Source organism: Oncorhynchus masou, chromosome 13 (genome assembly GCF_036934945.1).
Source record: "Oncorhynchus masou masou isolate Uvic2021 chromosome 13, UVic_Omas_1.1, whole genome shotgun sequence".
Classification (NCBI taxonomy): Eukaryota; Metazoa; Chordata; class Actinopteri; order Salmoniformes; family Salmonidae; genus Oncorhynchus; species Oncorhynchus masou.
The window spans coordinates 30700920-30714360 of NC_088224.1; the positions used below are offsets into that span (position 1 = coordinate 30700920).

A 13441-nucleotide genomic window follows, 5' to 3' on the forward strand; every position below is an offset into this window, starting at 1 on the left:
ATCAGATGTCATCTGGGTGGGGCGTGGTCGAAGGAGGTACCAAACCACCCATAATCCAGCTGTGAGTTTTTAATACCTCTGTTTTCTCTTCTGTCACCGTACTGGACCGTGCTCCATTGGCTCGCTGAGTCCTATGGCTTTAGGGACGAGCCATGGCTGTAGCACAGACCTGTAATTTGGATTGGCAGAGGATGCTGTATAATCATCATCCTCCAAAAAGTTATTCTGAACAGCCAAAGAACAGACGGCCAATGGGGCGACCTGGCTCTGTGGGGGACGCCAAATGAGTGCAGTGACTAGGAAAAGGAAAGACACGCTGCATTCTTTTGATCCGGACAGATGGCAACATCGGAGTGCTGGGCTAAGCTGCCGGTTCATCATTACACACAGTGGGGACATCATGGCCGCCCCTCTATGGTTCAATGGTTCTCTACTGACTTTTTTCAGTATTTATTCAACATGTTGAGTGCTTCCAGTCGACCAAAGTCTATCTCTCAACACTCAGATGTAAATGAGTTAGGCATGATGATTACTGAGTCACTTAAAGGTTTCCTCTGGCTCTGAATGGTGATATCACCAGTCAATCTCGCCACTTGTTCAATAGGATCGCTGGATGAGACCCTATGCCTACACCAGTCTGGGAAGTTTTCAATCAAACCAGTTTAATAGCTACTTTGGTGGTCAATTGGTAGGTAACCACAAACTACAAAGAGAATGTCCTTCTGTCTGTAACTATTCTTTTCTCAGGTGATGACATCCTGTAGGGTGGAGACCCCAAATATGCATAGTTCTACGTCACTTTAGCGTGTGAGAACTGTTTGGTATTTTGAGTGATCATTGCGTGTTTTATGCTGGGATGGCAAATGCCTATTTGCTAACTCCAGAATCATGAATATTACTGCTATACAATACCTTGGGATCCCTCTTGCTCTCTCTCTCGCTCTCTCTCTCCCCCCACCCCCCTAAATTAAAATGTATCTGTCTCGACATGATAAAAACGATATACAGTGCATTCAGAAAGTACTCAGACCCCTTGACTTTTCCACATTTTGCGATGTCACAGTCTTGTTCATAAATTGATCAAATATATTTTTCCCCTCATCAATATACTCACAATACCCCAAATTGACAAAGCAAAAACAAGTCTGTAGATATTTTAGAAAATGTATATAAATAAGGAAATATCACATTTAAATAAGTATTCAGACCCTTTACTCAATACTTGTTGAAGCTCCTTCGGCTTTTTAGGAGACACTGCAAGTTTGGCACACCTGTGTTTGGGAAATTTCTCAAATTTTTCTCAGCAGATTCTCTCAAGCTCTGTCAGGTTGGATGGGGAGCGTCGCTGCACAGCTATGTTCAGGTCTCTCCAGAGATGTTCAAGTCCAGGCTCTGGCTGGGCCGCTCAAGGACATTCAGAGACTTGTCCCGAAGCCACTCATGCGTTGTCTTGGCTGTGTGCTTAGGGTTGTTGTTCTGTTGGAAGATTCACCGTTGCCCCAGTCTGAGGTCCTGAGTGCTATGGAGCAGGTTTTCATTAATGATCTCTCTGTACTTTGTTCTGTTCATCTTCACCTCGATCCTGACTAGTCTCCCAGTCCCTGCCTCTGAAAACATCCCCACAGTATGATGCTGCCACCACCATGCTTCACCATAGGAATGGTGCCAGATGTGATGCTTGGCATTCAGGCCAAAGAGTTCAACCTTAGTTTCATCAGACCAGAGAATATGTTTTCTCATGGTCTGAGTCCTTTAGGTGCCTTTTGGAAAGGTCCATGCATGCTGTCATGTGCCTTTTACTGAGGAGTGGCTTCCGTCTGGCCAACCAACCATAAAGGCCTGGTGGAATGCTGCAGGCATGGTTGGCCTCCTGAAAGGTTCTCCCATATCCACAGAGCTCTCCAGGAGCTCTGTCAGAGTGGCCATCGGGTTCTTGGTCACCTCCCCGACCAAGGCATTTCTCCCCCGATTGCGAAGTTTTGCCGGGCGGCCAGCTCTAGGAAGAGTCTTGGTGGTTCCAAACTTATTCCACTTAAGAAGGATAGAGGCCACTGTGTTCTTGGGGACCTTCAGTGTTGCAGAATATTTTTGGTAGCCTTCCCTAGATCTGTGCCTCGACACAATCTACGGACAAATTCCTTCGAACTCATGGCTTGGTTTTTGCTATGTCATGCATAGTCAACTGTGAGTCCTCATATGGATAGGTGTGTGCCTTTCCAAATCATGTCCAATCAATTTAATTTACAACAAGTGGACTCCAATTAAGTTGTAGAACATCTCAAGGGTGATCAATGGAAACAGGATGTACCTGAGCTCAATTTCGATTCTCATAGCAAAGGGTCTGAATACTTACGTGAGTAAGATATTTCTGTTTTTTTTATTTTTAATAAATGTATATACACTACCATTCAAAGGTTTGGGGTCACTTGGAAATGTTCTTGTTTTTGAAAGAATAGCACATTTTTTGTCCTTTAAAATAACATCAAATTGATCATAAATACAATGTAGACATTGTTAATGTCGCAAATTACTATTGTAGCTGGAAACTACTGATTTCTAATGGAATATCTACATAGTCGTACAGAGGCCCATTATCAGCAACCATCACTCTTGTGTTCCAATGGCACGTTGTGTTAGTTATCATTTTAAAAGGCTAATTGATCATGAGAAAACCCTTTTGCAATTATGTTAGCACAGCTGAAAACGGTTGTGCTGATTAAAGAAGCAATAAAACTGTCCTTCTTTAGACTAGTTAAAGTATCTGGAGCATCAGCATTTTGTGGGTTCGATTACAGGCTCAAAATGGCCAAAAACAAAGAACTTTCTTCTGAAACTCGTCAGAATATTCTTGTTCTGAGAAATGAAGGCTATTTCATGTGAGAAATTGCCAAGAAACTGAAGATCTCGTACAACGCTGTGTGCCACTCCCTTCACAGAACAGTGCAAACTGGCCCCCAACCAGAATAGAAAGAGGAGTGGGAGGCCCTGTTGCACAATGTGCTTTTCTTGTTTTTTCTAAGTTACCCCAAACGTTTTAACGTTAGTTTATATATTGTGAGAAACGGTATAAATATCATCCTCATTACTTGGGTAATTGGTATCTCTCTGTCAGTCATTTTCAACCTATAGGTATATTTTATGTTTTTTTGTGTGTTGCTCTGGCCTTGTCATGATCTGTGCTCCCTCTATTGGTGATCAGAAGAAAGTTCTACAAACCACTTTATGTATTTGATTTACCCGGGTACAACTCTAATCATGTTATTTTCTCTCCCGTATGTTGCAGGGTTCGACCTGATGGAATACTTCAAAGTGGAAAACATACTGGGATCAAGGTTTGATGAGGGCCAGAGCTCCTATGTTCGACTTGGGACCATGCCTATTGTACAACAGACAGAGTGAGTGATCTATTTTGTATTTGCTGTGACAAATACCATGCGAGATCGCGCCAGTAGGCGATGGAACAAGGCACTAGGCAACAAGGCGATGTAAGTCTTGGCACAGGTGTGATATTTGGCTGTGTGCATACATGGGTTGGTAGTTTAAGTGATAATGCCAGAGAAAAATTAGCACGGATGTTGTTAGGCCTGAGTTGAAGCTGAGAAAAGCTGCCTGCCTGTCTGTCTCATCCTGACTCCCGACACGTTCATTACTAATGGACATCTGGAGATCGAATTTGAATATTGAAATAAAGTTGCAAATGTCGGAGAGACAGACGGCAAGGTTTATACAAATTTCCGCTGTAGAAAACTCATAGTTAGTCTAAAAGAAATCTGAGATAATGTCCAGATCCTTTTAATAGTGGAGTTTACGTTTATAAATTGCCTGGCTGGGCTGATGAGACAGTTGATTATGAACAGAGTAAATAGGCATTTTAACATCATAGATTTAGCCAGTGGTAACTTGTCGAATAGACACCGGATGGAATGTGGTTTTAACAATTCAGCATTCAGGATTAGACCCACCAGTTGTTAATTAGCAATAAAACCACCCCGTGTTCAACTATAGGGAAAAAGACTGGAATTGGCTTAGATTGTTGACAACATGTAAACTATATTTCATATCCTAATGTTTATTGACAACATAATTACATTTGCACGATGAGCACTTTCTGTCTGTCAAATACATCATGACAGTTGTTGGTTAGCTAGCTAGCTTTGCCATATTAGCATATAAATTAGTCAAAACACCTCAAAACAATTATCAATAACAAGATGCAACGATGCCACAACCGATTACCCACATAGCAGCTTCTTGTCACTGTTGCTAAAGATCTGACTGTTCAGAATCATAACACCACACAGCCTTCTACCTCATCGATGCACATATAATTTAATGACGTTGTCAGCCAACCCGTCTATACCAATGAGGAATCTACTAAACCCTGGTTCTGGCTAGAGGGAGTACAGCTATGACTGGAAGTTACTTTTTGTATCAGGTTAGAAGAATTTACCAAGCAGGTTAGGCTGCTACGAAAAGTTACTTCCAGTTGTTGCTGTACTCTGTCAAGATCCAACCATAAACCCAGAATTGCTGAGGCTATGCTTTGGCCTTTGTGCCAGTTTATAGACGGTGTTCAATTGAAGTAAAAGTATTTTTCTTTCTCATCAATTATGACGTTATTGTTGACCCAAAATGTTTTATGGGAGTTGAAAAGGTAAGCCAACAACACCGGTTTGTGATGAAAATCTCAGTTGCAAGCTGATTGATCAAATCAAATCAAAGTGTATCGGTCGCGTACACAGTTTAGAGGATGTTATAGCGGGTGCAGTGAAATGCTTGTGTTACTAGCTCCTACCTGTGCAATAAAATGTCAAACAAGTTCATAAATAATGAATAGTCAAGAAACACGAAAGCAAGAATGTCAGAACGAATCCAATTAACAACCCCAATCCAACTGTCTCAGTAATCCAAGTGCAATCTAGTCATATAGTCAGAATGATATAGCAGTAGATATACTACAGCTATGTGAACAATCCAGTCATAATGAATGTATGTAGTGTGGATGTGATGATTGAATGGCAACCATCTGTGCTGTTGATGTTTTCCAGAGACGTGTTCCCTCAAGGTCTGCCAGATGAATATGCCTTTGTGACAACTTTCAAGTTCAGGAAGACCTCGAGACGGGAGGACTGGTACCTCTGGCAGATCTTTGACAAGTACGGAATTCCACAGGTGGGTTATCATAGTGGTGTGTGTGTGTTCATCAACAGACCCCGTGCTGAGTCTATTGTACTAGCCAATTGCAGTGCTGGCACATCGACAGAGACATGATGATTATTTTCCTGATCATTTGTACCATTGAATAGCATTGTGGATGTTGTGTTATACGGAGTGGAACAGGGGAACCCAAGAGCAGACTCAGACGAGGAGACTAGGATGAAGTAACCGAGGCATTTATTGACACACAGGGGGAGATGGAGTGCAGGTCAGGGGAAGCTCAGGCGGGTTGCTGGAAACAAGTTAAGCAGGTCTGGAGGGGAATCCAAGGGAGTAGTAGAGTGGGGAATCCAGGACAGAGTAGCAGGATGACGAGACGTGCGACTGGAGACAGGGAGCAGAGTCAGAGCGGTCAGAACTGTAGCAGAGAGGAAAACAGCATCAGGCAAGGAAACAGGCACAACAGGATCTGACTAGTAACGTAGACTGACTGAGATTACGATCTGGCAGCATGGAAGTGGCAGGGCTGAGGATTTGTAGAGGTCTTGATTATGGAACAGGTTGCAGCTGGTGGGGATCTGCTCTGACTTCAGCACACCTGTCTCCACCCGTACAATCACACACAGAGAGAGAGAGAGAGTACTGGGGGAGTGGCAGCAGGTCAAGGAGACACAGGATGAGCAGTAGTGGGCATTGCAGGAGCACATGTGACATGTTTTTTATTTTACCAAGGAAGTCAGTTAAGAACATGTTCTTAATTTCAATGACGGCCTAGAAACAGTGAGTGAACTGCCTTGCTCAGGGGCAGAACAATAGATTTTTACGTTGTCGGTTCAGGGATTCAATCTTCTAACCTTTCGGTTACTAGTCCAATGCTCTAACCACTAGGCTACCTGTTGTACCTACCCACACGAAAAACCGTCGATAGATGGCAGCATTCGCGCAAAACTGAAAGTGCGAACCACCCCATTTAACCATGGCAAGGTGACTGGTAATTTGGTTGAATACAAATAATGTAGTTATTCCCTCCGTAAAGCAATCAAACTGGCAAAACGTAAGTACCGAGACAAAGTGGAGTCGCAATTCAAGACAATCACAGATTACAAAGGGAAAACCAGCCACGTCGTGGACACCGACGTCCGTCTCCCGGACAAGCTAAACAAGTTCTTCGCCCGCTTTGAGGATAGCACAATGCCACCGATTCATCTTGTTCCCAAGGACTGTAGGCTCTTGTTCTCCATGGCTGATGTGAGTAAGACGTTTAAGTGTGTTGACCCTCGCAAGGCTGCCGGCCAAGATGGCATCCCTACCCCGTCCCCAGAACATGCAACAGATCAGCTGGCTAGAGTGTTTATGGGCATATTCAATCACTCCCTATCACTGAGAATGGTGCCGGAGGAGATGGCTGCCATTTTACGGGCTCTTAACTAATTGTACTATTGTGTGTGTTTTTTTGTGCAACTTATTGTGTACATAATGTTTCTACCACCGTCTCTTATGACTGAAAAGAGCTTCTGGATATCAGAACAGCTATTACTCACCTCATACAGGATGACGATTTTTTCTTTAACGACGGATTCTGACGCGAAGGATTCACTTCAGACACTGGACAAGGCCCAAATCCCGTCATTTGCATGAAGAACAGACAGAGATATTGGGGTTGTAGGTTGGGGTGCCTTGAAAGAATCCGACAGTGAGGGGGTAACCCACCTCTACCATCAGTCCTATTAGCCAACGTGCAATCATTGGAAAATAAACTGGATAAGCTCATATCAAGACTATTCTACCAACGGGTAGATATCTTGTGTTTCACCGAGTCGTGTCTGAACAACAACATGGATAACATACAGTTTGCTGGGTTTTCGGTCAACCAGTAAAATAAAACAGCTGCCTCAGGTAAGACAAGGGGTGGCGGTCTGTGTCTGTGCCAAGAACAGCTGGTGCACGAAATCTAATATTAATGAAGTCTCAAGGTTTTGTTCGCCTGAGGTAGAGTATTTTATGATAAGCTGTAGACCACACTATCTACCAAGAGAGTTTTCATCTATATTTTTTGTAGCTGTCTATTTACCACCATAAACCGATGCTGGCACTAAGACCGCACTCAACAAGTAAAATTTCAGTCTCTCGATGTGCAAAACTGATAGAGACATACCCCAAGCGACTTACAGCTGTAATCGCAGCAAAAGGTGGCGCTACAAAGTATTAACTTAAGGGGGCTGAATAATTTTGCACGCCCAATTTTTCAGTTTTTGATTTGTTAAAAAAGTTTGAAATATCCAATAAATGTCATTCCACTTCATGATTGTGTCCCACTTGTTGTTGATTCTTCACAAAAAATACAGTTTTATATCTTTATGTTTGAAGCCTGAAATGTGGCAAAAGGTCGCAAAGTTCAAGGGGGCCGAATACTTTCGCAAGGCACTGTAAATGACCAGCATGGTCAAATAATAATAATCACAGTAGTTGTTGAGGGTGCAGCAAGTCAGCACCTCAGGAGTAAATGTCAGTTGGCTTTTCATACACAATCATTAAGAGTTTCTCTACTGCTCCTGCTGTCTCTAGAGAGTTGAAAATAGCAGGTCTGTGACAGGTAGCACGTCCGGTGAATAGGTCAGGGTTCCATAGCCGCAGGCAGATAGTTGAAACTGGAGCAGCAGCACGGCCAGGTGCACTGGGGACAGCAAGGAGTCATCATGCCAGGTAGTCAGGCATGCCAGGCAACCCAGACAGGAAGATCACGTCAGTAACTCAACCCACTCAAGTGACGGATCCCTCCTAGGGACGCATGAAAGAGCACCAGTAAGCCAGTGACTCAGCCCCTGTAATAGGGTTAGAGGCAGAGAATCCCAGTGGAGAGAGGGGAACCGGCCAGGCAGAGACAGTAAGGGCGGTTCGTTGCTCCAGAGCTTTTCCGTTCACCTTCACACTCCTGGGCCAGACTACACTCAATCATATGACCCACTGAAGAAATGGGTCTTCAGTAAAGACTTAAAGGTTGAGACCGAGTCTGCGTCTCTCACATGGGTAGGCAGACCATTCCATAAAAATGGAGCCCTATAGGAGAAAGCCCTGCCTACAGTTGTTCGCTTAGAAATTCTAGGGACAATTAGGAGGCCTGCGTCTTGTGACCGTAGCGTACGTGTAGGTATGTACGGCAGGACCAAATCGGAAAGATAGGTAGGAGCAAGCCCATGTAATGCTTTGTAGGTTAGCAGTAAAACCTTGAATTCAGCCCTTGCCTTAACAGGAAGCCAATGTAGGGAGGCTAGCACTGGAGTAATATGATTATCAGGATTCTAGTCAGGATTCTAGCAGCCGTATTTTGCACTACTTGAAGTTTATTTTGTGCTTTTTCCGGGTAGCCAGAAAGTAAAGCATTGCAGTAGTCTAACCTAGAAGTAACAAAAGCATGGATTAATTTTTCTGCATCATTTTTGGACAGAAAGTTTCTGATTTTTGCAATGTTACATAGATGGAAAAAGCTGTCCTTGAAACAGTCTTGATATGTTCGTCAAAAGAGAGATTAGGGTCCAGAGTAACGCCAGGGTCCTTCACAGTTTTATTTGAGACGACTGTACATCCACCATTAATTGTCAGATTCAACAGAAGATCTATTTGTTTCTTGGGACCTAAAACAAGCATCTACGTTATGTCCAAGTTTAAAAGTAGAAAGTTTGCAGCCATCCAACTTCTTATGTCTGAAACATAGGCTTCTAGCGAGGGCAATTTTGGGGCTTCACCATGTTTCATTGAAATGTACAGCTGTGTGTCATCCGCATAGCAGTGAAAGTTAACATTATGTTTTCGAAAGACATCCCTAAGAGGTAAAATATATAGTGAAAACAATAGTGGTCCTAAAACGGAACCTTGAGGAATACCAAAATGTACAGTTGATTTGTCAGAGGACAAACCATTCACAGAGACAAACTGATATCTTTCCGACAGAACTTGTCCGTGTAGACCAATTTGGGTTTCCAATCTCTCCAAAAGAATGTGGTGATCGATGGTATCAAAAGCAGCACTAAAGTCTAGGAGCACGAGGACAGATGCAGAACCTCGGTCTGACGCCATTAAAAGGAAATTGCAGTCTCAGTGCTATGATGGGGTCTAAAACCAGACTGAAGCATTTCGTATACATTGTTTGTCTTCAGGAAGGCAGTGAGTTGCTGCGCAACAGCTTTTTCACATTTTTTTGAGAGGAATGGAAGATTCGATATAGGCCGATAGTTTTTTATATTTTCTGGGTCAAGGTTTGGCTTTTTCAAGAGAGGGTTTGTTACTGCCACTTTTAGTGAGTTTGGTACACATCCAGTGGATAGAGAGCTGTTTATTATGTTCAACATAGGAGGGCCAAGCACAGGAAGCAGCTCTTTCAGTAGTTTAGTTGGAATAGGGTCCAGTATGCAGCTTGAAGGTTTAGAGGCCATGATTATTTTCATCATTGTGTCAAGAGATATAGTACTAAAACACTTGAGTGTCTCCCTTGATCCTAGGTCCTGGCAGAGTTGTGCAGACTCAGGACAACTGAGCTTTGGAGGAATACGCAGATTTAAAGAGGAGTCTGTAATTTGCTTTCTAATGATCATGATCTTTTCCTCAAAGAAGTTCATTAATTTATTACTGCTGAAGTGAAACCTTATGTCCTCAGATAATCGTATGGTTTGCTTTCACCGTAATCGTTTGAAATCTGATACATTGGCTGGATTAACAGGTGTAGCTTTCATTTGGTGTATTGTGTTATTTCATGAACGTTTAATATTTATAGTAATTTAATTTGAATTTGGCACTCTGATACTTCACAGGATGTTGTCAAATCGATCCCGTTGACGGGATTTGATCCCAAATAAGTTTTTAAGGATCATATCACTGTCACGCACTGGTCGAAGTATTTTGTGTTTGTCTTCATTTATTTGGTCAGGCCAGGGTGTGGCATGGGTTTTTGTATGTGATGTGTTTGTATTGGGATTGTAGCTTAGTGGGGTGTTCTAGTTAAGTCTATGGCTGTCTGAAGTGGTTCTCAATCAGAGGCAGGTGTTTATTGTTGTCTCTGATTGGGAACCATATTTAGGCAGCCATATTCTTTGAGTGTTTCGTGGGAGATTGTCCTTAGTGTCCTGATGTCCTTGTTCTGTGTTTCTTTACACCAGTATAGGCTGTTTCGGTTTTCGTTACGTTTGTTGTTTTGTAGTGTTTGTAATTGATTCGTGTTTTACGTTTGTTTATTAAACATGGATCGAAATCTACACGCCGCATTTTGGTCCGACTCTCCTTCCCACCGAGAAAGCCGTAACAATCACCTTTATCTTACCGGACACCTTAGACCTACTTCAATTTTTTTATACCGCACCAATAGATCCACAAATGATGCAATCACTGTCACACTACACACTGCCCTATTATATCTGGACAAGAGGAATAGCTATGTAAGAATGCTGTTCATTGACTATAGCTCAGTCTTCAACACCATAGTACCCTCCAAGTTCATCATTAATCTCGGGGCCCTGGGTCTGAACCCCGCCCTGTGTAACTGGGTCCTTGACTTCCTGACGGGCCACCCCTAGGTGGTGAAGGTAGGAAACAACACCTCCACCTCGCTGATCCTCAACCCAGGGGCCCCACAAGGGTGTATGCTCAGCCCCCTCCAGTACTCCCTGTTCAACCATGACTGCATGTCCATGCACGCCTCCAACTCAATAAGCAAGTTTGCATACAACACAACAGTAGTACCGTATGCCTGATTACCAACAATGACAAGACAGCCTACAGGGAGGAGGTGAGGGCCCCGGTGGAGTGGTGCCAGAAACATAACCTCTCACTCTACGTCAACAAAATGAAGGAGCTGATTTTGGGCTTCAGGAGACAGCAGAAGGAGCACTTCCCCATTCACATCGACTGAACCGCAGTGGAGTTCCTCGACGTACACATCTGAAATGGTCCACCCACACAGACAGTGTGGTGAAGAAGGAACAACAGTGCATCTTCAACCTCAAGAGGCTGAAGAAATTCGGCTTAGGATCCTCACAATCTTTTACAGATGCATAATTGAGAGCATCCTGTCGGGCTGTATGACCACTTGGTACGGCAATTGCACCGCCCGCAACTGCAGGGTCCTCCAGAGTATGCCCGACGCATCACCGGGGGCACACTAGGGGCACACTGCCTGCTCTCCAGGACACTGACAGCACCCGATGTCACAGGAAGGTCAAAAAGATCATAAAGACATCAACCACCCGAGCCACTGCCTGTTCACCCTGCTATCATCCAGAATGCGAAGGCAGTATGAGGTGCATCAAAGCTGGGACCGAGCGACTGAAAAACAGCTTCTATCTCAAGGCCATCAGACTATAAATAGCCATCACTAGCTGGCTACCACCCAGTTACTCAACCCTGCCCCTTAGAGGCTGCTGCCCTGTATACATAGACATGGAATCACGGGTCACTTTAATAATGGAACACTAGTCACTTTAATAATGTTTACATACTGCTTTACTCATTTCATGTGTATACACTGTATTCTACTGTATTTTAGTCAATGCCACTCTGACATTGCTCGTCCTAATATTTGTATATTTCTTAATTCCATTCTTTTACTTTTAGATTTATGTGTGTTGTTGTGAATTGTTATATACTAGTGCATAGCTAGAAACACAAGCACTATGCTGCACCCACAATAACATATGCTAAATCTGTGTATGTGCCCAATAAAATTGTATTTTATTTGATAGCATTTGATAGCATAAAACATGTTATATTTGCCTATCACATGTATAAGAGAATCCTTTCATTATTAACATATTCATGTTTATTCACTTGGTCCTTCCACTGTCGCTCCTACCCAGGTGTCTATCCGTCTGGACGGTGAGAACAAGGCAGTGGAATACAATGCAGTGGGGCTGACCAAAGACGCAGTGAGAGCTGTGTTCAAGAACGAGGAGGTGGACAACCTGTTCGACAGGAACTGGCACAAGATCGCCCTGAGCGTTGAGGCCAAGGCTGTGTCTCTCTACCTGGACTGCAAACTCATCCAGACCCTGCCCATCGGGGACAGGGAGGACATCGATATCCACGGGAAGACTGTGATCGGAAAGAGGCTGTACGACAGCGTGCCCATTGACGTGAGTGGCTGGGTGTTACAAATATCAGGGTTGAGGTTAAGAGCAGTGGGAAGGTCAGGGGATTGGAAGTATGCTACAGCAAGTGGTGGAACAACATGGTGGATTAAAGGTGAAATATGTAACCTTTTGGGCAACCCAACATCGAAATCTGTGTTATATATCATTCTCATTGAAAGCAAGTCTAAGAAGCAGTAGATTTGTTCTATGCTTCCCATTCTTGAGTTTTGTTTTTGCGTCAAGCAGCTGAAAATACAATATTTTTGTTCATGGGAAAGATATTTTACAGCAATTTAGATGGTACAATGATTCTCTACACTATACTTGCTTGTTTTGTCACGTAAACTCAAATTAGGAGAACTGTTCAATTTTTAGCAACCAGGAAATGGCGGAGCAATTTCTGCATAGTGCATCTTTAAGGAAGTACTGTTCATATTGTCATTTTAGACTAGTGTCCATCTTGTGATTCTGTGTTAATTTACTGTACTGTAATGTACATGTAGCTAACTTTGTGACTTTCTGTCCCTGCAGTTTGACCTCCAGAGAATGATCATCTACTGTGATTCCAAACACGCTGAGCTGGAGACCTGCTGTGATTTGCCCACCGGGCCGGTGAGTCAGACAGTCAGACAGACAGGGCACCTGTCTCTGTGGTAGGGCATGTCTACCATGGTTCTCATACTCACCTTACAGTGGTAGGCCACTCCAGTGAGTCAGCCAATCATCTGTCACTGTGGTGGGCCTGGGCCACTCTGCTGGACAGAATGCCTATCATACCTCACTGCTTCCTGAGAGACATCTTTCCTTTTTCGCCTTTTCGCTGTCCTGTACAGTTACCTGGCTCACCTTCAGACGGTAACACTGTTTTTTAATTCCAGTGCCCCAAGAAGGTGGTGACGGAGGCCCCTCCCATAGAGATCCCCACTCCCACCCCTGCAGGTGTGGAGCAGCAGAGAGGACCCCAGGCGGTCAACTGCTCCTGTCCCGCTGGAGAGAGGGTAAGATGCATAGGTCAAAATTCAATCATAGGCCATAGCTCCTCTATACTTACTATGGAGATGTTGCTTGATGGTTTCCAAAGGTCTGTTTATGTATTAATCTTTTACTGATATGCAAAAGAGATCTCATATTCAATGTGACCACCCGATGAAATAATGCCTCAATAAACG

General features: G+C 43.6%; 1 protein-coding gene across 1 annotated transcript in view; it reads left to right on the forward strand.

Moving 5' to 3' along the window:
• The window catches only part of LOC135553307 (collagen alpha-1(XXII) chain-like), a 75261-nt gene that overhangs the window by 22104 nt on the left and 39716 nt on the right, over positions 1–13441 (forward strand). The window contains exons 6-10 of the mRNA XM_064985471.1: positions 3284–3395; positions 5049–5172; positions 12000–12275; positions 12804–12884; positions 13151–13270. Coding sequence (XP_064841543.1) covers positions 3284–3395; positions 5049–5172; positions 12000–12275; positions 12804–12884; positions 13151–13270 — 713 coding nt within the window. The remainder of the gene's footprint in view (positions 1–3283; positions 3396–5048; positions 5173–11999; positions 12276–12803; positions 12885–13150; positions 13271–13441) is intronic.